The sequence below is a fragment of the Danio rerio genome, chromosome 18 (genome assembly GCF_052040795.2).
Source record: "Danio rerio strain M-AB ecotype USA chromosome 18, GRCz13ab, whole genome shotgun sequence".
NCBI classification, from domain to species: domain Eukaryota; kingdom Metazoa; phylum Chordata; class Actinopteri; order Cypriniformes; family Danionidae; genus Danio; species Danio rerio.
This window is the reverse complement of record NC_141038.1, coordinates 48504915-48529089: the sequence shown is the minus strand read 5'-3', so window position 1 is coordinate 48529089 and position 24175 is coordinate 48504915. Positions and strand designations below refer to the sequence as shown.

The following is a 24175-nucleotide window of genomic DNA, read 5'->3' as shown; positions in this document are numbered from 1 at the left end:
AGAGATGTTGTTTATGTTCACACAGCTACATTACAAATCAAAAAAAGTTTAAAATATGATATCGTAGTGGAGCATCCATTTTTTTAATTACTTTTTCTTTCAATACCAGCTGTAAACCTCCTTTTCAGACCTCCGTTTTTTGTTTTTTTCATATCTATTCGGAAGTATTTTACAGAGGGATATATTGATATATTGTTTGTCTAATTAACATGTTATTTCACACCAAATTGTGATTTTTTTTGTACTATTTTCTGAATTATTTTATGATAAAAAGAGATTCCCCAAATCCCTTCTGTAAAAAAAAGAAGTACTACAAATGGCACTTTTATAAAGTATCCTTTAAAAATTGGTGTACAAAAATGACTCATGGATTTTCTTTAGTAGTTTGTAGCTTTTGTAGTGTTTCAAGGAACTTGTCAGATCTTTTTTATATAAGAAAAGAACTGTGTGAAGATTCTTCAAAAATTCCCTTTGTGTTGCACAGAAAAGATAATTACATAGAGGTTTTGAATGATGACAGAATTTGTCTTCCTTTTAGCACATTTCTTTGTTAGATTAGTGTGTATAAAGCGAAAAAAAGTGAGAAGGTAATATTTTCTCTTATCAGCATTGCCCTGCACTGCTAAAATATTAGTAAATTACAAGTTTTCCATATTTTGTATGATTTATGTTTTTTAATTTTTTATATACCTTTGTTTATTTAAGCTCTTCAATTGCATTATGGGATCTTGATCTTTCTTCCAATAAATTTTAACCTTGAAAAGTAAAAAGAAATAAAATCTTTTAAATCACTGCGGACTTTTTAACAAATGACATTATTATCGTGGGGCAAGGGGTGGAGGGATTGTGTATGTAAATTGCTAGTCAACAACTGTTTTCTCAGAGCATGACAAGCTAACAAAACATTAATGCAACTCTGATACAAGTTTTATTCATAGAAAAAATTTTAAAAAATTAAATAAAATACCGGTATACTACATAAATGGAGGCAACTTGAATGGTTTGTGAGCATAATTAAGAGCACACAGCATGTCATATTATGTATGAAATTATGTCACATCCATAATGTATCATATTATGACTATGTAAAGTCACGTAAACAAAACAAAACTATGATGAATATGCCGAGATCAGCGGCAAATCAACTTTAATCAGCTGAGGTGACGAGACCGTGAGCAGCAACACCTAGCTGTCACTCAAGTGGCCACACCCTTAATTATGCAGACTTAATATAAACTAAACAGATGAGTTATAATAAAACTCACCCCTCTCACAGTTGTCATAAAGGATAATACTAGCTATATGCAACAAAACCATCTTTTGTACCTGTAAAAATGTTTTATCAGCTGTAAAATTGACCAATTTACCATTGCAGTCAGTGAACATCTGGAGGTCCTGGAGCCAGCCCCCAAAGGCGAGTCAATGAATTGCAGTTTCAGTTACTTCCGTATTGGCTTCATGAGGGAGATCTGGATGCTGTCGCTTGGTTATGCAACAAAAACCTTGTAATAAACTGCCAGTACCTTTTTTGTTACTATACATACTTATACATACTAAAAAGTCAATAAAAGTCACTTTGTTGAACTTGAGTTTTCATCATCAGAAGAAGACAGAGCAAAGATCAAAGTCCTATAATGCAATTCATAACCGTAAATAAACACTTGCGACACACAAAATATGGAAACTGATAATTAACAGATATTTTTTTACAGTGTGCATTCTAGACCTTCTAACTTCAGTATGAATCAGCAGTGATTCCTGAACAAACTCAAAGTTTCAGCCTAAACATCCTGTGACTCATTTTCAATGAAAGAACGTAGACAAACTATAGAAACAGGGAGAATTTATTTAAAGCACTTTGTCCCCTACATAGAAAAATATGATTGATTTAAGTCAACAATAATAAATAGAGTACCTGTATTCTTGCAGGCCCCGCTGATGCGTACAGTAGTACAATCAATATCCAGTTTTTCGCAACACAGCAAAGGCACGGGTATTTACCGTAAATCTGCAGTCTGATGGAACGGAAGGGCTTGAGTGGCGTATGAACAGTGAACTTAATATGACCTGCAAGAGCGTTAGACTTTATAAAGACGGGACACGTTGGAGAAACAGCAGCGACTTGTACAATGAAACCTTTCGAGATTCCTCTCTCTTTTTTTAAAACATACAAATACATATTGTGTGAGTGCAGAATTGGACACTGGATTATCATTTCAACTTTTTGACCAGAATGTGACTTGACGTTTTACACCATAAATATTGGAAGAATGTTTTTTTTTTAAATCACTGACAAATATTCAGTCCTTGAGAAACTTCAGTGGATGCGCCAGTTGTTCATGGTCCCTTGAGTGGATCTCAATGCAAATGCACATATAAGCATCATATAATCAGTTGTGTTTTAGCATGTAGTGCAAATTTTTTGAAGTGAAAAAACAAAACAAAAAGTGAGTTCAGGGCAGGAAAGTGTCTGAATGTTAAAGCATGTCATAATTCGCTTTATGTGACAATAATAAATGCAGCAGTTTTGCCAACCCGGGCTCATTATTGATACGTACTTCTATATACATTTCTGGAGATCAAAAAATAATTCCCAGAGGGTCCATTTTTTTGCAGTTTTTGCTTTCCACTAGAGGGCCCTGTGTACAATTTGTCAGATCTGAAATTTCTCTCATCGTTTTCGTGCCTGCTGTTCTCATGTAAATCCACAGGAGGCCGCTGTCGACTGACAGACTGAACAACCGACCGACCAATCCCCCAGCCCATCCCCTACTCTAAACACAACTGATGGTATTTTCAAATACACGGATCAACCCGGTCACACCTTCCTTATACCGAACCGATAGTGTTTTCAAATACATCAATTGACCCAATCACCCCTTCTCTAAATTCAACCGATAGCGTTTTTAAATATACCGTTTGACACAATCACCCCTTTCCTAAACCCAATGGATAGCGTTTTTAAATACACTGATTGACCTGATCACCCCCTCCCCAAACCCAACCGATATAGTTTTCAAATACAGCGATTGACCCAATCTCCCCTTCCCTAAACCCAACTGATAGCATTTTCAAATACACCGTTTGAACCAATCACCTCTTCCCTAAACCCAATCAATAGTGTTTTCAAATACACACATTGACCTGATCACCCCTTTCCCAAACCCAACCGATAAAGTTTTCAAATACACCGATTGGCCCGCTCACCCCTTTCCTAAACTCACTTGACAGCTTTTTCAAATACACTGTTTAACCCAATCACCCCTTCCCTAAGCCCAACTAATAGTATTTTCGAACAAACAATTTGACCCAATCACCTCCTCCCTAAATCCAAGCAATAGTATTTTCAAATACACAGATTGACCTGACTACCCCTTCCCTAAACCCAACTGAAAGTGTTCTTTAAAAGCACAGATTGAACAATCACCCCTTCCCTAAACGGACGCTCAACCTGTGGTCTTTGTGGGTCCTAATGCCCCAGTATAGTGAAGGGGACTTTATCCTACTCAGTGAGTGCCGTTTTTCAGGTGAGACATTAAACCGAGGTCCTGACTATCTGTGTTCACTAAAAAACCCCAGGATGTCCATCGAAAAAGAATAGTGGTTAAATGCCAGCTACCTGGCCAATTTTGCCTACAAATCTGTCCATCATGGCCTCCTAATTACAACTTCTCTAAACCCAAGGCTTAATTTGTGCTGGAACACGCCGAATCCAGATCCAGCACCTCTGAAATCTGATCCGGCACCTTATTTTACAGATTCCCCTCTTCAACCGCCCTCCTCCCCCAACTGCTGTTCACCTTCTTCACGTTTGTCCACGTCAACCCTGGCCTGCTCACTTTCGTCCGCGACACCTCTCCGCCATCTACCCCACCAACCCCACAAACCCCCCTTAACCCAACCGACAGAGTTTTCAAAAGCAGTCCAGAAAAGGCAAAGCCCTTGTCTGATTTTTAACACGTTTTCAGATCTTACTACGTCCTCACCTTGGTATTTACTTGGTTATTTTATATATTGCCTTTTGTTTTACCTGGATTTTGGAACCATTCTTCACCGTACTCGACCCTGTTGTCCCGGTCAATTCCTCTTTGCATCTCAAGTACAGTGCAGTGTGCAGGTAACCTCTGGGCAAACTGGTAACAGTGGAAAAGCCGTCCACATGGAGGCAAGCGGTCGGCTGGTTGCGCAAACAGAAACAGAAGTCGTCGGTGGCGTCATACCGCCCCCTAGCGTTCGTTCTAAAGATGAAATGCAGCCATACGTAGCTCTGGCAGCATATTTCACGCTCTCTAGAAATGTATATGGGGTACATTTTTACAATGAGCCTGTGTTGAGTTTTGCACACTGATCATTTCTCGTGAATTTTCAACATCCGATAACCAGACAAAATCGACCTCTTTCACTACAAGCAAATCAGCAGTTTGAAATTTAAAAATAATCAGATTTTCTGTCGTATACCGTAAAACACATATAGGCTGTAGGTCGTTGTTCATAAACCACTTTGTCGTTGTTAAAAATTAAATACTTTAAATATCAAGGAAATTATAAGGCTTTAAAAGTCCCTCGTCCGGATGGCCTCCTCAACCTTCAGTCCTGCAGAAGAGTCTTTGGAAAGCTCGTTCATTTCTCATCGAATGCTTCAAAGCTGCGCAGCGCCGTGGACCACTAGCCGTAGATCTTTAGTGAAGAAAAAAAGCCCTGATTGTCAACAAAAAAGTTCATTTTAGGCTATAAAAAAGTGAGTAATCACAAACGTACACCGATGTCCGCTTGAAATGTTTGGTCGCCACCAGTCTTGAGATGGATTTGCTGCTGATGTCATTGGTTTTCACAGTTCTCCGCTGTATGACTTATCAAAAACAAAAGAAGAATTAAAGCTCTGGTTTTTAGCAGGGCAGCTTCGTACCTCTAATCGTGGTAGCAGAGCAGCGTGTGGGCATTTTTGAGCCTCGGTTGATCAACTAATCCAAGCCGTTCTCCAGTGTGCTGAAGTCCATGAAAGAGAGCTTTCAGATGTTCCTCTGTGCTGTGAGGTACTTGAGAGCAGCGGATCCGTACTTTCGAGAAAGGTCTTGGTGGAATTCGTCTTTTAGTGTAGTCAAGCAGTAGCGGTAACTCGGACTGGAGCGAAACTTGGAGATGTCAAAGCTGGGCGCGTGGGGCATGTGGATCATGAAGGCATTTGGTAACACAATAAGATCATACTCCTGCAATGAGGAAACATGATAGGTTAAACCCTCGGTTATTTTCATGTTCAAAAATGTTAATTAATTGATAGTTCAAATGAAAATGTTAATTTACTCACTATTTACTGCCCCTCAAGTGTAATGTTAATGTAATGTAATGTGTATTTATATAGCGTATTTATTGTGTATGGCCATACAACCAAAGCGCTTCACAATCTCGAGAGGGGTTTCTCCACACCACCACCAGTGTGCAGCATCTACTTGGATGATTCGACGGCTGCCACAGGACAACGGCGCCAGTGCGCTCACCACACACCAACTATGTGATGAGATAGAGCCAATTCAGTGGATGGGGATGATTGGAGGCCATGATCGTAAGGGCCGATAGAGGGACTTTGGCCAGGGCACCGAGGTTACACCCTACTCTTTAAGAGAAGTGCCGTGGGATTTTTAATGACCACAGAGAGTCAGAACCTCAGTTTAACGTCTCATCCGAAAGACGGCGCCCACTGACAGTATAGTGTCCCCTTCACTTTTACTGGGGCATTAGGACTCACACAGACCACAGGTTGAGCGCCCCCTGCTGGCCTCTCTAACACCACTTCCAACAGCAATCTAGTTTTCCCAAGTGGTCTCCCATCCAGGTACTGACCAGGCTCAGCCCTGCTTAGCTTCAGTGAATAACCGGTCTTGGGCTGCAGGGTGACATGGCTGTTGAGAAGTGGATCCAAACTGTTACTTAACCCCTTCAGACCCTGTGTCCATTACAATGGACATCACATGACATCCCATTTTTCTGAAATTTGGAACATAATTCAGGTCTGAAGGGGGTCAATTCTGTTGAACATTACGGTATTTTAAAAAAATAGACAGAAACCTGTAAATATTGGCTTCTATAGTAGGAAAAACAAATACTATGGAAGTCAATGGTTACAGGTTTCCAGCTTTTTCTCAATACCTTTCTTTGTATTTATTAGAAGAAAGAAACTCCAACAGGTTAGGAACAAGTGAAGAGTGAGTAAATGATGGCAGAATTTTCATTTTTGGGTGAACTATCCCTTTACTACTGGGATAAAACTTGTGTCAGGAGGCATACAGAGAACATATTTTGGATGTCTCCCTTAAATGTTCTTTGAGTTTGATTATGAAGGGAATGAAAGTGTTGGGAACAATTTCACGTAATTTGAGGGATTTTTTTTCTTATATTTGAGGTGTTTCCGGTCAAAAATGACTGTCCCCCACCCACCCCAAATTTCTTTCTTTGGTTTAGACTGTCTGACTGTAGGTGATTTGTTTCTTATTCATTCATTCATTTTCCTTTGGCTTTGTTCCTTGTTCCTTGGATCGCCAGAGAGGAATGAACCGCCAACTATTCCAGCATATGTTTTACGCATCAGATGGCCTTCCAGCTGCAACCCAGTACTGGGAAACACTCATACACTCTCACATTCACACGCACTCATACACTACGGCCAGTTCAGTTTATTTAATTCACCTATAGTGCATGTCTTTGGACTGTGGGGGTAAACCGGAGCACCTGGGGATCGCAGCAAGAAGGTCACTGGTTTTAAAAGCCCCGGCTGGGTCAGTCTGCATTTCTGTGTGGAGTTTGCATGTTCTCCCCGTGTTTGCATGGGTTTCCTCCGGGTGCCCCCGGTTTCCTCCACAAGTCCAAAAACATGCGGTACAGGTGAATTGAGTAAGCTAAAGTGGCCGTAATGTATGTGTGTGAATGAGTGTGTATGGATCTTTCCCAGTGATGGGTTGCAGCTGAAAGGGCGTCCGCTGTGTAAAACATATGCTGGATAAGTTGGCAATTTATTCCGCTGTGGCGACCCCTGATTAATAAAGGGAATAAGCCGAAAAGAAAATTAATTTATTTATTTATTTAAAAAATTAACCACTTGCTTTGTGTTGCAATTTTTGCAGTTTAATGTTAAATAGAAATATTAAGTTTGGATTTAAAATAATTTATTTCGCCTAGTAAAAAAAAAAAAAAAAAAGGTATACAATAGACAGACAGACAGACGGAGATGGATGATAGATAGACAGACAGACAGAGACAAAAAGACAGAGTTTTTTTTTGCCTTATTCTTTTATTTAAAGTCTGGTAATTATTGCAGAAATCTGTCTGAAAATGCGGTTTGAAATGTTTTGAAATTGGCAACTTTTCACCATTTCCAGACTGAAAATTTGAATTGTTTACTTAGTATAAATCCATGTGTGCTTCAATGCTTTAAAACAGCCATAATAGTGTCATTAAAGCACACGAGCATAGGAGCATTTAATCCTTGTTGTTTTAAATAAAGTAACTGGTATGAAGAGGAAAAATGAAGAGGAAAAATGTATAAAGCAAAAAGTCCTGTTTTGAATTTGCCACTATACTGACATGTAGGTGTTTGTAGCCCCGCCCCCTTTTTAAAAGAGCACAATGTCTTTTGAATTTAAAGCGACAGTCACCAAAATGGCACAATTTGGATCAAAGCCTAAAAGGTGCAATTATAAAAACATTATCTATGGGGTATTTTGAGCTGATACGATACATGCACACTGCAGGGACATCAGAGACTTATTTTATATCTTGTAAAAGGGGTATAATGGGTCCCTTTTAAAATCTTACCTGAGCATCGAGCTCCATGATATGGGAAACTTTGTTCCAGCCAAAGCCAACAAACCTCTGGTCGTACTCGGGACAGTCTCTGCGCACGACAACATACGGCTCAAAATCCGCCTCCCACTCCACCTTGTATGGTGTCGTGGCTGTTCTCCATTTGGCATAATTGGTTGGCGCGTGACCCTTTGTCCAGACATGATACCTGCAATTCAGGAAATGAAGAATTAGTAAAGGAATTAAATTTTTCACCACCTGAAGTGCTAATGCTTACAATTATGAGTCTTTTAATTGTGACTGTGGCATGATGATCATTTTTTTGCATCTATTAAATCAGTAACACTTAACAGAAAGATTATTTCAGATAAAACAGTTTCACTACAAGATAATAGAAATTAATTATTAATAAAGTGCACTGGCAGTAAGATAAATGTTATTTCGAATTGCTTTAATTTAGATTTATTATTATTAATAAAAATAATAATAATAATAAAAATAATAATAATAATAATAATTTGCTTTAATAGTAATAAACACATTGCTAACCCTATATTTAAAATTTATTATTATTAATAATAATAATAATAATAATAATAATAATAATAAAATTAATACAGGTATGTACTATTATTATTATTATTAAATTTTAAATAAGGGGTAAGGAATGTGTGTATTACTATTAAAGCAAATTACTATTATTATTATTATTATTATTATTATTATTATTATAACAATAATAACAACAATCATAATTATTATGATTATCATTATCTATATGATAATGATAATCATTAATATTATTTATTATTGTAATTATCTATCATTATCATCATCATCATCATCATAATAATTATATTAACAACAAGAATAATGATAAATAATAATAATAATAATAATTATTATTATTATTATTATTATTATTATTATAAAATTTTAAATAAGGGGTTAGCAATGTGTTTATTATTATTAAAGCAAAAATATTATTATTATTGTTATTTTTATAAGTAGTAGTAATAGTAATAGAATATTTAATAATACAATTATTATTATTATTATTATTATTATTATTATTGTTATTATTATTATTGTCATTATTATTATCTATCATTATCATAACAACAACAACAACAATAATTATTAATTGTAAAATAATAATCATAATATTTATAAAATAAAGAGTTAGCAAGTTGTTTATTATTATTAAAGCAAACTTATTATTATTATTATTATTATCATTATCATTATTATTATTATTATTATTATTATTATTTAAACACCTCAATGTAATGTTTTTATATATATAAAATAACAAAACCATGTGAAACCAACATAAATACAGAAATGATATTTTTATAAATACTGTTTTATCAGCTATTTTATGTGTCTTGTCTTTATCACTGACACTATTATTTGTGTTGTTTATTTGTAGTAATCACTCTGGCGATTTGGATATGTTGACTGTCTGCTGTACCTGAAGGTGTAGAGAGTCCCCATGTCCAGCATTGACAACAGCTCTGCTTTGGATTTGGGGAAGGAAAGGCGATATCTCAACGTCTCAAAGGCAGGCACAACCAGAGCCTTCTTGGTATTGGCCATATCCAGCTGGACTATACTTTTTCTACATGGAAAAACAAAATGAATGCAGAGAGGTATTACAGAAATGTAGCCATCAGATGAAGGCAGGTAAATACAGTTTTTCATTCATGACCTGTCAATTTTTGGCTTTTTGGTTGTGTTTTATATATTATATTTGCAGTTAAAGTCACAATTATTTGCCTTCATGTGTTTTATTTTTCAAATATTTTCTAAATGATGTTTAACAGAGCAAGGAAATTTTCACAGTATTTCTGATATTATTTTTGCTTCTTCAGAAAGTCTTAATCATTTTATTTTGGCTAGAATAAAAGCAGTTTTTAATTTTTTTAAAAACCATTTTAAGGTCAACATTATTAGCCCACATTTTTTCTTGATTGTCTACAGAACAAACCATCATTATACAATGATTTGACTAATTACCCTCATTTGCCTAATTAACCTAGTTATGCCTTTAAATGTCACTTTAAGCTGAATACTAGTGTCTTGAAAAATATCTGGTCAAATATTATTTACTGTTATCATGGCAAAGATAAAATAAATCAGTTGTTAGAATTGAGTTATTAAAAGTATTATGTTTAGAAATGTGTTGAAAACGTCTCTTTATTAAACAGAAATTGCGGGATAAATAATCAGAAGGGCTAATAATTCTTCTGTTATGATCACCAGCGATCTAGCAGTTGCATATCACTAGAGAACTACACATCTGCATCTGATATGAACAACAGATCCCATCCTGCACCTGACACACACACCAGTTCCTGTTCTCTCCCTGATCACACACACAGCTGAGGCTTGTTGGGACTAATGAACAGGACTGTTTATACTCCTCGCTTTGACATACACTTTGCTGAGTCTTGTTTCCCCGTGAGCATTTCCAAGCAGTTTCTCTGTATAGTTTTGTTTTTAACCCAGTGTTTTGTTTACAGTTCTTGTTATTTTGCCGCCTATCCTGACCATTCGCCTGTTTCTGACTGCGCTCTTTGAATTACCCTCATGCTCCAGTTTGTACCTGTTTAACCATTGCCTGTCTGAGTCTTCTCTAAAAAAACTGCATGTGATCCTAACCTCCGTTGTCCCCGCCCATATGCTACTGAAGAATCAGCCATGAGTGTGAGAAACTAAGGAAACAATGGTCATCAATGATAATGAGTTCCAGCTCTGTGTCCAAATGACTCTCAGCTGTGGCAGGAGTGATTGGTGCAATGTTATCTGGGAGTTGTAGTTTGACAGGAATACAGGAAGTTATCTCCAGTGGAGACAACACCACTGGCTATCTCAACATCTGACCTCAACTGTATATACACACACGCAAACGTTTATATTAGATAAAATGTTTATTTATAGTTATAAATTAAATATTTATATCTAGTATAATTTTCTAAATATAAATGCAAATATTTTGTATTTTTATTTTACATATATTTTTATTTATATACACGATATCTAAAAAGTAGCAGAGTTAGTATAGACTATTTCTGTCCGTTCGCATCCCATCCCTTTGTGCCCCCTGGCGGCATAGTTGCAAACTTTGGTCATCCCTAAAAACAAGTTCTTACTCCTTTAGAGAGGCGGTGGTAGGAGTCACAGCGTTTAAGCTCACTTTAAAGTGTCACCCACTGTATGCACAAGTACACACACATTATGCAAATACAAACTTTTAATTTGGATGTGATTAATCATTTTACGCTATTACATTTTTATTTATGTTCAATCTAACCCTCTCTGTATAAAATGTAATGACAAAAAATGACAACAAATATTTTTATGTTGCTTTAAGTATATTTTAATAAGTCAATCAAGTTTCAATTTACAATTTTTTTGCAGTAGAAGGTTCAACTTAATATTTTTAGCCAGTTTGATTGATCTAAGTAGAGTTGACTAGAAAAGTTAATTTGATTCTACTTAAAAACATAAGAATATTTTTATAGTGCCCTTAGAGACTATTCTTAAGGAACGCACAACTCACCTGAGGTAATCGTAGAGGCCGTACATGGGCAGAAAGTCAACATCGGTCAGAAAAACGTAGGGTGTGTTGACGTTGCGAAGCGCCACATTGCGCACCAGGTTGACCGGGTAGAACTGACCCTCCTTGTAGACGATGTGATAGCCCACATTCTTGCGGTTTTTGAGGACTTCGGAGGCCTGGGCATACCGCAGAAACTGCTGGGCCTCGGCGTCTGACATGTACAGAGCCAGACTAATGGGGCCTTCCCAGTGTTTGCAGATGGCCTCCAGCATCTGCAGTCTGTGGACACATACAGAGTGTCTTGCATCAACATTCGGCCACGTAATTGAAGTCTTTCTTTTTCAAATGTTCAAAGCTGGAGGGCAAGCTTTCAGTAGATTACATAGCATGTTGAGATCTTCTCTACACCACTTTCAGTTCATATAGCTTCAAACGTAAACAACACTGGTATCCTGTATAGCAATCCAATTTTTGAAAATGAAAGAATGCTTTGGTAAATAAAGCTCAGTATAGAAAATTACATTTCTGAAATAAACAGAGTATTAAGAACTAAACACGATTAAAAACTTTGATAAAAAAACTTTAAAAATATTGACTTTAATTTGAAATGATATTGAAATGATATTGATTTGAAATTATTGAAATTAAACTTGAAATGATAAAAAAATTACATACTAATTTAAAAAATGTATTCACTTTAACATTATTTGGAAAATTAATTACAAGTTTCTGAAGTAAAATGGTTTAAACTTTGTGATTATCATTATTGTTGTTGTTGGTATTATCATTATTGTTATTATTATTATCATTATTGTTATTATTTTTATTATAATTATTATTGTTGTTGTTGTTGTTGTTGTTATAATAATAATAATAATAATAATAATAATAATAATAATAATAATAATAATAATAATAATAATAATAATTATTATTATTATTATTATTATTATTATTTAATGAACAGTTCAGATGCAGAAACCTTTTAGAATTATAATTGTTTTCTTTCATTTAGAAGTGTTTGCATCTGGACTCCTCATATATAAAAATAGAAATATGTGATATTGTGTGATAAAATATTTTGTGTGTATTTCTATTTCTTTAAATAATCCAGGCAAAATATTAGCCTCTTGCAAACTTTTTATTTGTTTTCAAAAATTGGATGCGATTCAAAGTGATCTGTTACAGAGCAAAATAAATTTTCACAGTATTCCATTATATATACAGGGCTCAGCATATACAAGTACACCCCTCACAAATCTCTTTTTTAAATTCATATTGTTAATAGGAAGCTATACAATATTATATCTGTGTATATGCATTAGATTAGTCAATACTAAAGCCAAATCTGGAGCTTATCAAACAAAATAACTTACGATAACTGTCCAAAAACTAGTACAGCCGAATTTATGTTATAAAAAAAAATATTAAATACAAAATTTAAATAGTGGACAAATCAAGAGAAGCAAAAAAAAAAAAAAAGGAAAAAATTAGTTAAAATATTGTAGATTGTTTTTCCAATAATTTGCTTGAATTTAATTGTATTTTCTTTCAATTTCTAAATATGCTTGATGACCAAAATATTATTTTAATAAATAAATCTGTTTAACAAATCTGTTTTGTTTAAATGCACCAAAACACATTGCCTATTTATACAACAGTTTTGTCTGGTTCTTGAATCTGATTGGCTGTAAGTCGTGCGATATTCTGCAATAACAGCACTGGTCCAGCCTCTTAACCCCTCACCCATGTGTATTACTCTGCTCACATACAGCATCAAGCAGAGGACACTCTACAAACAAATATTCCTGCTGTTGGGCAACATAATGTACTTAATCAAGAATGTAGTTGTTTAGATTGCAACTATGCAGTTTATTAATAAGGATAGTGCTTATATAAAAATATTTATAATTTCTAAGAGACAGCGCGTCGGTGTCCATTAGCCTGCCATACTGAGCTGACCAAAGACGATTGACATTGTCTATCCACAAGATGGCGACAGAACCGCATAATAAGCCCTTAAAAGATTAAAACATCATCATTTCTAACTACAGCTGATCACATCATTATTATACTGGTGAGTGACTTTCTAAATCGATCTCTCTCTTTTGTATGTAGTAGTACTGTATTTACACCATATAATTGCAGTCTACCGAATGTGAGATGGGACTTATCAGGAATATGTGTTGTGTTGGCAGAAAGAAAGAAGAAATGTCCACGTGTGTTTAGCGTTTTTTCTTATCTGGTAGTGATTGCAATGCTTTTTTCGGGGTTAATTATTGTGATATCTCGATTGCAACAGAGAAATACTGTAGACTGTAATAGACTGTAATACAGTAAGGAGATATCTCTGTAGACGGATAGCTTTTCATGTCATGTTCAGCCTTATAATCTTAAAATGTCAGGAAAAACATATGTTTTGTCTTTTCTTTAGACATTACGCTAGCGAATCATTCAAACACTTGCTGAATTAGTAATGGCTTTTGCTGTTCTGAAGTCAGCTGTAGATGTGAATGAATGGCGGAAGAAAGTAGTTCCTAATACAAAAGACTTTTAGACTCTCCGTATTTAATTTTCTTTTTTATATACACGATTGTGCCGTCGAACTGTTGTATAAGCGCAATATCACGTAAGTAGCAGTGCGAAATTTCTGTATATTAGCACTGGTTCCCATATATTTCCAATGTGAAAATAACTTGAAGGCTGTACATGTTTTAAAGAAGTTACTAAGCTACACTTATTTATTCTCATTTCTGTTTTGTTTTGTTTTATTTATATAGCACATTTAAACACAACAACTATTGCCTAAGTGCTTTATAAATCAAACAACAAACAAAATCTATACAGTACTTACGCAGCAATTACATTAGTAAAATAAAGCTCAAAAGATGTTAAACAGAGCAAGAAATATTTCACAGAATTTTCTATAATATTTTTCTTATGGAGAAAGCTTTATTTGTTGTATTTTGGCAGGAAGAAAAGCAGTTTTTAATTTGTTTAATTATTAGCTCTCTTAAGCATTTTTTTTCCAGATTGCCTACAGGACAAATTGTCATTATGTTTAGAAATGTGTTGAAAACAATCTTATTTCAGGTAAACAGAAATTAACAAAATAAATATACAGGAGGCTAATAAGTCAGGAGGGCTAAAATTTCAAAATAAATGTAATTACAATCAAATCCAAGAAACCAAAGCTGATTTGTTAAGTGGGACTTCTGCATTAGGTTCATTTAAAACAACATCATTTTCGACACTTATGTAATTAAATTGCATCATCATTATCATAAGTTTGAGTGTGCACCTGTCCATGGAGAGCTGAGCGACCAGCGTGATGTCCGTGCCATCGTCTGTAGGACTGTATTCGTACTGCAGAAAGTAGAGGTGTACCCTGTGCAGCATGATCCGCTCCCTCCGGAAGTCATAGCACTGGTCGTCCTCATCTAACTCCTCTAGAGCTTGCTGGAGCTGCAAAGAAAGAAGAATAATCTCGTTTTATCAGCTATGTCGAGGAGGGCAGACCATGCAGGATCATGTCATGTTGCCCTTTGAGAATTTAAGATGCTGTTTTTTCCTTCTCCAAACTCAAGGCTGAGCTGACATGGTGACTCATTACTTATTTAGAATGATCCGGCGTACGACCATAAAACATTGCTTCTGCTTCTCGTTGTCTCAAGAAATGCAGTGAGCAATGAGCAACCTGTTCTCAACACTGTAAAACTCATTGTTCTATGCTTTGTATTTAAAAATAAAACACATTGCCTTATTTACTTTTTACTCTTGGCCAGGAATGATCTCATGTACTTTACTTTGTAAATGTTGAATTTCTATGATTGTTGACAGATATTAGATACTACTGTTGTCAGGATATTTTTTTTGGATTAATGGTTTTAGTAATACCATTTCAACTTTTCATTAGTATTACCAGTGGCGTTTGTAAGGGGGTCTTTGGGGGCTTAAGCCCCTGATGTATTGTCAAAAGCCCCTGATCTTTTGGAATATGTTGCACTTAAATAAAAACAGGTTGTATAACATTTATTTTGTTATCTAAGTACTTAAAATTACCACATACATCACGTGCATTCCACTTAACGCAGCGTTTGTGTCATATAATTAAATAGTCAGCTGTTCAGCAGTACCTGTTTCTACCAGCAGGTGGGAGTGAGGAGCTGAAGCTGATAAGGCAATAATACAACTGTTTCGAAAAACTGAATAGTTCTAACTACTAATGACGCTTAATATTTGTTTTAACAGTATAAAATGTGTGTAGCTTTGATGAAAAAAACAACTGTAATCAAAAAAATGTGCGTCATTTGAATGTAAATACATGCGAATTAGTCAGAAAAACTTAAATTGCACTAGCTTTCTAGATATGATATAGACATATGGACATATATATATATATATATATAGACATTTATATATATATATATATATATATATATATATATATATATATATATATATATATATATATATATATATATATATATATATATATATATTAGGGATGTGCGGAGCAGCCGGTATTTGTATTTGTATTTGTATTTGTTGAGGGGGGAAAAGTATTTGTATTTGTATTTGTATTTGTATTCGAGTAAAATTCAAAATGCAAATATATATATTTTTTCTATTACACTTCTAATTTACGTTATAGTGAAAGTATTGTTTAATTATACCCATTATATAAATTATAGATATGCAATATTGGCTGTTGTTTTTGAACATGTGACAAGAAATGTCATTGAAAAGAAAATAACATAGAAGCCATTATCTCATCCATGGTTAAACCAACAACTAATAAAATACCATTGTGAATATTATGAACCCCACCACCACCGTTCTTGTTGAAGGACACTGAATAGACAGAATAAAAACAAATAATACTTCAAAAAACTGTTCTTCTTCTGAAAGAACTTTTTTCCAATGCACAGAATTCCAAAAACTAATATTAACTAAATAAATCTAAATAAAACCCTGCCTGGGAGATCTGGCAGAACAAAAGTATTCTATATAATACTAAAAGATACAGCCCTGCTATTATCATCTGCCTGCCACAAAACAGACACAAAGTTTGTTTGTTTGTTTATTTAGAGATATCTGCAAATATTTTTCAATGGAAGTCAATGGAGGAATATGACTAGTCAGTCATAATATATTTGCAGATATTTCCAATCTGACTAGTCGAATTATAATTATGACAAGTCAAAATATAATTAGAGATATATTTATGGATAGTCTGAACAAGGTTTAAATGCTAAAACGGCTTGCCATACGCTTTCACCCATTAGCACAGTGGAGAGTTCTCTAGTTATATCCTTTCAGTCGTTTGTTATGCAGTGACATGCAGTCAAATATTTCGCCAAACAGTCCTTAGGGATGCGGTGACGCAGTCAGATATTTTACCGGACAGATCCGCCACTTTAGGCGCGCATAAACAATCATAAAGCTCTCGTGCTGCAGGAATGAGGAGGTCTGCTGAAGGCGCGCAGCTGACGTGCAGTGAGAGGTTTGCGTCTTTAATAAACTACGGCAGTTTGCGATCACTGAACAGTAAGAATGATTAATAAATCCATATGAAACAACCCCTTAAAAGTCACGTCTTGCTTTCAGTTTCGGGCTTTGGCGCGATTTGCACTGAGCGTGTCTCTCTCTCTCTCTCTCTCTCTCTCTCTCTCTCTCTCTCTCTCTCTCTCTCTCTCTCTCACTCACTCACTCACTCACTCACGCGGGCATGCACTGTGGTCTCACGAGGAAACGCTGCTTTTTGATATAGTGTTTTTCTTGCTCCCGAATACAAATAATTTTTCAAGTATTTGTTCGAATCAAGTATTCGTAAAAACACGCTATTCGTGCCTTTCCGAATACCGTATTCGGGTTCGGCTCCACCCTTAATATATATATATATATATGTGTGTGTAGACATATAGACATATGGACATATATATATACATATATATATATATACATATATAGACACATTTATCTAGATTTGATATAGCCAGTCACATCTGTTTCTGTAATAGTTAAATTACAATAATAGTTCGTGCATCAAGAATATTATTTTATAGCTATTCTCTACTAAAATATACTATGTCAGTTAGCATCAAATTATAAATCGACTTTCTTACGAAAATAGCAAAGATGGCTGGGAGAACACATATGAAACATTTATTGTCGCAGTCGTGTAAATGATCAGTTAAAGCCTTTTAATGTTTATTCAGATCTTATTTTCATTTAACTGCAGCAATTGCTGGATGGTTTCATCCATATTAAGAATTTCCTGGAATGCCACTGCGTCGCCAATATTGCAATTAGCTAATCAGAAAGAGATGCAATCTAAATACATGCTTATAAAGATGGTTATTAAATAAATATGCTCACACTTTATTTTAACGTGCAACTAAATTATTGTTACTATTAACAAACTATTGATAAACCATTATATTTACTAAGATTTTACCTCAATAATTTTAAGATCATCCTTTAAAAGTGCTATAAAACAGTCAATCTCAATAAAAGGTAGGTAATTAGCCACAAGTAAATGTTGTGAATTGTTATTTAAACTTAAAGTGCTACCATAAATATATATATATATATATATATATATATATATATATATATATATATATATATATATATATATATATAGTTAAAATATGTAATATTGAGGATAATGAGCTGAGACTACTTAAATTGAAAAATAAAATCGCAACATTAGTGAGAAAAATCGCAATGAGATATTTTTACCCAATTTCGGCTTTTACAAAGGAGCTTTATGCAGTTTTGTGAAAAACAAGTAAACATGTATCCATGTAAGGTAATTTTCCAAGTGCAGGTAAAACAATTTCTTGAGTAATAAAATCAAATGTACATAAAAAAGTACACAAAAGTACACAAAATAATACAAACATATTTAAAAAAAAATCCAAAATTCAGGATTCATGTTTTTTTTTGTTTTTTTCCTCGCAAAAAAATAATAAAGCTGCAAATTTAATTTGTTGTTTGCTCATTTTTCTATGCAAAACTTGGTGGAATACCTTGATGGAAAGTGATAAGTCACCTAAATATGAAAATTCTGTCATCATTTACTCTCCCTTTACTCATTTCAAACCTGTTATGAGTTTCTGTCTTCAGTTGAACACGAAAAAGATATTTTAGAGAAAAACAAAAACCATCAACATCTATAGAAGGAAAAGCAAATACTATGGACATCAACAGTTTTCAGATTTCCCACTTTCTTCAAAATATCTTCTTTAGTGTTCAGCAGAAGAAAGAAACTCTTCTAGGTTTGAATCCACATGAGCGTAAGTAAATGGTGAGTAAATTTTAATTTTTGGTTGAACTATCCCTTTAAGTGTGTGTGACATTTTCAGATCATTTAAAAAAACCATAACAAAACTGACAACCTTACTAAATTCAGTCGCTATAATCACAATATGAATTTTTCATAGTGTTTAATCTCTAATAAAGTGTGCATGTTATTTTAACACAAGCCTGTATAATATCCTGCATGAATGAAATAACCCACCACTGTGCTCTCTGAGCTGGCTTGACTGGGACATCCGAACAGCTCTCGTCGCAGAAGATTCCCATCATACTCCAGGAACGTCAAGTACAGATTCCGGAAAAACTCCACATGCTTGTTTTTCACCCTCAGCTTTTTAGGAGAGTTCCAGTGAATGACCTGCGGAGGAAGCAATAAAGCTGAGCAATAAACAACTTCAAAGACATCATTTCCATACTCAAATGGAAAGCTGACAGGAAATGAATGTGATGCTTGGGTGAACATTTGCATTAGAGACAATTTGTAAAACAAACACAACGAATTTGGCAATGATTAAAGCAAACTGAACCAATTAAAGGGACCCTTTTCACTTTGAACCAATCGTTAGTCTTCATTTCCGCGGGTCAATTTGGTCGTTTGCACCCATGAGACCTATGAAGTCCAACCAGGGCTCATTGATATAACATTTTTTCTTGTATATGTGTACAAAATTCACTGCAGTTTTCAACTGAACACTTGAGACAGTAAAGTGTTCCATTACTATTTCATGCATATTATGATTACAGGCAAGATTATATATTGATGAGGACCCACTTTCAAGTGTTCACATACAAAATACAAAGTTAAAAATTGTAGAACTGTGTATGATTTGGAAATTGATGCAATGTAGTGTTTCCAGCACATATCTACAATATGTTCGTTTATATGGCTATTCCAATATTCCAAATATTTGACACTTTTAATAAAATTATATTTAATGTATCATCGTTTCCCAGAGATGGGTTGCAGCTGGAAGGGCATCCGCTGCGTAAAAAAATGAGCGGGATGAGTTGGCGGTTCATTCCGCTGTGGCATCCCCTGAATAATAAAGGGACTGAAAGGAAAATGAATGAATGAATGAATGAATGAATGTCTCATCGTCTTATATATTAATGTTAGGTCTGGTTTGATCATGAAATTTGCTTAATCATCTTGTCATTGACGATGGTCAACATGTGACCAACACATCTCATCTGAAAAAAAAATACAATAGTAATTTATAGTCAATACTATAATCAAAGAGCTTAGAATGATCAAGAGGCGACACTCAATAGAACGTTCCATTGCAACAGCAGCGCACAGCAACAGCCCCAGATTCCACCATTTTGGAGTGAAAGTGATCGGCTGTCCATTGGATGTTATTGCTGTTGCGATGGCAAGCAACTGGTTTGTTTTTTATTTATTTATTTACTTAAAAAGTGCATTAAAGCTGAGATACAACCTGAAAGACGACAATACAACACTTAATATCACAATCATCAGCACTTTTAATAGTTTATTTTAAAGACTTATAATATGCTGTTGTTCTATTGGAGTTTTCATTCCAAAATGGGCGCCACACTATCTAGTGGCTGTTTCCCATATTGCACTAGTGTCGCCTCTTGGTGATTCTATGCTCTTTGCTATAATACTATAATATAATATATAATGGGCGACGCAGTGGCGCAGTAGGTAGTGCTGTTGGCTCGCAGCAAGAAGGTCGCTGGTTCGAGCCTCGGCTGGGTCAGTTGCCGTTTCTGTGTGGAGGTTGCATGTTCTCCCTGCGTTGGTGTGGGTTTCCTCCGGGTGCTCCAGTTTATCCCACAGTCCAAAGACATGCGGAACAGGTGAATTGGGTAAGCTAAATTGTCCGTAGTGTATGAGTGTGAATGTGTGTGTGGATGTTTCCCAGAGATGGATTGCGGCTGGAAGGACATCCACTGCGTTAAAAAATGCTAGATAAGTTGGCGATTTATTCCGCTTTGGCGACCCTGGATTAATAAAGGGACTAAGCCAAAAAGAAAATGAATGAATAAATGATCTATAATAATATATATACTACTGTTTTGAACCATACCATAGTAAACTACATGAATTTATCTGTTGTGATGATGCGATAGTTGTTATAGTAACACAACAACTATAATAATATAAACAAATTACCCAACGCTGTAGTTTTCTACAACTAAAGGGTTTATTATACTACAATACACCACAGTTTACTGTGGTAAATCTAAAGTATACTACAGTATATATCAGTTTATCAGTTTACTATAGTTTCCAGTAGACACACAATAGCCCCTTTCACACAGTGATACCGGTAAATATCTGGAAAATTTCCGGAACGACTTTACCGGTATATTCAAAATAGCGCTGTTCACACAGGCGAGGACGTTACGGAAATTTTCCGGAAAAGACCGTTCACACATCCATTCCAAAATACGGGTAAATTCTGACATCATTAACCAGAAATGAGCTTTAAACGGCTGCGCTTGTATTTGTAAACATTTGACTAAATTACAAACTCTGTGGATGATCAATATTGTGAACAACTTTCGCAGGATCACTTTCGCATGTCGAGATGTTCATAATATGTGCGTGTGCAGGCGCTCACAGGCTGTTTCACAGGCACACGCAAAGCTTGAAGGTAAACAAACAACGGCTTATCATAAGCATCTCATCGATGATTATTTACACAGTTGGCATTAAGAAGAACATATAAACGTGATCTGACTAACTTCTAGCAGCTAAATGTGTCTGGAAAAATATTCAAAGGCTTTTATTCTCACAAACCGCGCGGACGTAAATGCGTCTGACTGTTCTGATTGGCTAAAGCAGACGTCTCACGTCAGCACGTTCTAGACGTGCACGCGCTTATTACGGCAATCTTCCTTCTGCATTCACACAGCGCAGCATTCCGACAAATTGCCGGTAATGTTACAACTTCTCTTTCCGAAAAATAGCCAGAATGAATTTACCGGTATTTTCAAAAAGGACCTGTTCACACATACAACCTTTCCGGAAAATTGCCGGTAATTTTCCGGAAAGGTCTGTATGTGTGAAAGGGGCTAATGATTTAGGTTTCCAGTGTCTAAACAATGTTATTTTGACGACCAATAACCACGTAAAATGATGTTGATATTTGGTTGATTTTAGGTTGTGTTGGAAAGTGACCAAAATCCAACGTCGAGTCAACATCTTGAGCCAACGCCATATTGATGGCAAATACAGACATTTATTCATCAGGTATGGCAACCAAAATCCAACATCTGATAGACGTCATAGTGGTAACATCCACACAACGTTAAGCTGTAACACCATTAGACGTTGATGTTTGGTTGATTTTAGGTTGCGTTGGAAAGTCAACAAAATCCAACGTCGAGCCAACTTCTTAAACCATCGACATATTGATGGCAAATACTGACATTTATTTGTTAGGTATGGCAACCAAAATCAAACATCTGATAGACGTCATAGTGGTAATGTCCACACAGCGTCAAGCTACAAAGTGCTACAAAGCTACAAAACATTTTTGAGCAGAAATGAATGAGTCTGGGTTGAAATATTCTCCTATATATGCTGTTACCTTTAGATCGGACACTTCAGTGTAACACTGTTCAGAGCGAGTGTGATCTGATAACTGAACGTTCCAGAAACAGGGAAGCTGATGCACCAGCACTGGGTTCTGTTTGATGAAAGCGTTGAATATATCCTACAAAACACAAAACAATAATATAAGCATGCTTTTTCATTATAAAATGCATTGTTCGGCAGTATTTCCATCCTAATTTAGAGCAGTGTTGTGATAAGAGCTGTGAATTAAAGTGTTGTATTGTTGCTGAAGGACATGAACCTGATCTGCGAGGGATGTGGAAAGCATGCTCATCAGCTCTCGCTCTGCTGTCAGTCTCCACATCTGTTCCCAGCCCATCCGCCGCAGTCTCTCCAGGTACAGTAAAATCACACCTGCAGAGTCAACAAACACCTGTTGTACAAATGCAGCCCAGCGCACACACTATTCTTTGTGTTCTTAGTCAAATGACATGCAGCATGATCATGTGTGTTACATTTAGAAGCGATTATGTTTGTGTGCTCTTTTCTTAAAGTACGCATGAAATTGAAACTAACCATATTGATTTTGTTCGCTCACATTGCTATTTTTGTGGTGAACAATTCATCTGTGCATGTCGTTAAGAAAAAATAAAATGTTTGCCCTTGTAATCTGAAATTTAAATCTTTAAATACGCTTCCTGTTTGTTTTCAGTTAAATTCTCAGATTACGTTTGTCTCAGGTTATTGGGTTTGGATTACATATTTAACTACGCCCCTTTTACTGTCAGTTTGACAACAAACAGAAATGGTGAGGAGGAGGAGGAGGAGGAGGAGGAGGAGTCTGTTAGGTTGTAATAACTCTCCCCAAACCCTTTTCCCGATCTTTCTGAAAGAAGTGCCTACTTTACAACATCCAATCAGCTCGTAGTAGAAAAAAAACAAGCCACACCCACAGTTTTTTCATTTAATATTCTGTTTCTCCAGGAACTGCATCACAATACGGAAAAAATTGGTCGCAGCTTCCAGTTCATGCGGACTTTAAGGCTCATATTAGTTTATTAGTCAATTAGTTTATTAGTTTACTCTCGAAAACCCCAATAAAGATATCTTTACACTCAAAAAAGTGCTGCTCGTTCAAACTACTTATTTAAAATGAGCTAAAACTTATATACTTATTTTTACTTTATGAGCTGAAACAACAATTCTGGAGATTTTTTTTTGGTGTTTTTTTATGTTCAATCCACTTAAAATTAGTTCCGTTAACCTAAGAGATTTGTGTGAGACAATGTAAATGAATTGTGTGGAACCCTGATTTCTTTACAGTGTGGATTTCATGAAGTCCAAATGCTTTTTTCTATGATTTTATTTGAGGTGTTGAATGTGCAATTTGTAAATTTAAGCAAAAGAACAAATCCAAAGATTATAAAATAATAATATAATATAATATAATATAATATAATATAATATAATATAATATGATATAATATAATAACCTGTTATTATATAATTTTATGTAACAGCATAATAATTATATTTTCTGTTTCTCTTTTTCTTATACACTCAAAAACATATATTTTTGCTGCTTGTTCAAACTACTTATTTAAAATGAGTTAAAAACACAATTGTTAAGGTGTTTTCGGAAAAAAGTTATTGTTTTATGTTCAATCCACTTAAATTTAAACTTAATCTAATTTCTTTAAGTTGTTCCAACACAAATTGATAGTGTGGGACCGAGAATTTTTACAGGTTGTATACTTTGAGAGTCTTTCAGAATGAATGAATAAAATGTGCAACAAGGCAACTCGGGGTGCTGAAGTATAATAGGCTAAACTGGCATTCGGCGGGTTAAAAGGACCAAAACAAAGACAGACATTCTGGGATGTAACAGACGTTTTCAAAGCAGAATATCTGACTTCAGCATTGTTTTTCAGAAGAACAAGAATGTTCACTTGGCATGTTTC

At 35.1% G+C, this 24175-nt stretch overlaps 1 protein-coding gene and 1 long non-coding RNA gene across 8 annotated transcripts in view; one reads left to right on the top strand and one right to left on the bottom strand.

Annotated features, from left to right (window-relative positions):
• Positions 1–241: 241 nt before the first annotated feature.
• On the top strand, positions 242–3131 carry LOC147832928 (uncharacterized). Its single transcript, XR_015515457.1, has 2 exons — positions 242–925; positions 1347–3131. It is a non-coding gene; the product is annotated as an uncharacterized LOC147832928 (long non-coding RNA).
• Positions 1827–24175, bottom strand: part of large2 (LARGE xylosyl- and glucuronyltransferase 2) — a 332880-nt gene continuing 310531 nt past the window's right edge. For 6 of the 7 annotated variants that reach the window (XM_087291895.1, XM_087291894.1, XM_087291891.1 and 3 more), the window contains 8 exons: positions 22516–22628; positions 22249–22374; positions 18888–19043; positions 14661–14824; positions 11360–11638; positions 9269–9415; positions 7807–8002; positions 1827–5207 (listed from right to left, as the gene is read on the bottom strand). In XM_087291895.1, coding sequence (XP_087148021.1) covers positions 5010–5207; positions 7807–8002; positions 9269–9415; positions 11360–11638; positions 14661–14824; positions 18888–19043; positions 22249–22374; positions 22516–22628 — 1379 coding nt within the window. In that variant the 3' untranslated portion in view covers positions 1827–5009. 7 annotated transcript variants of the gene reach the window in all.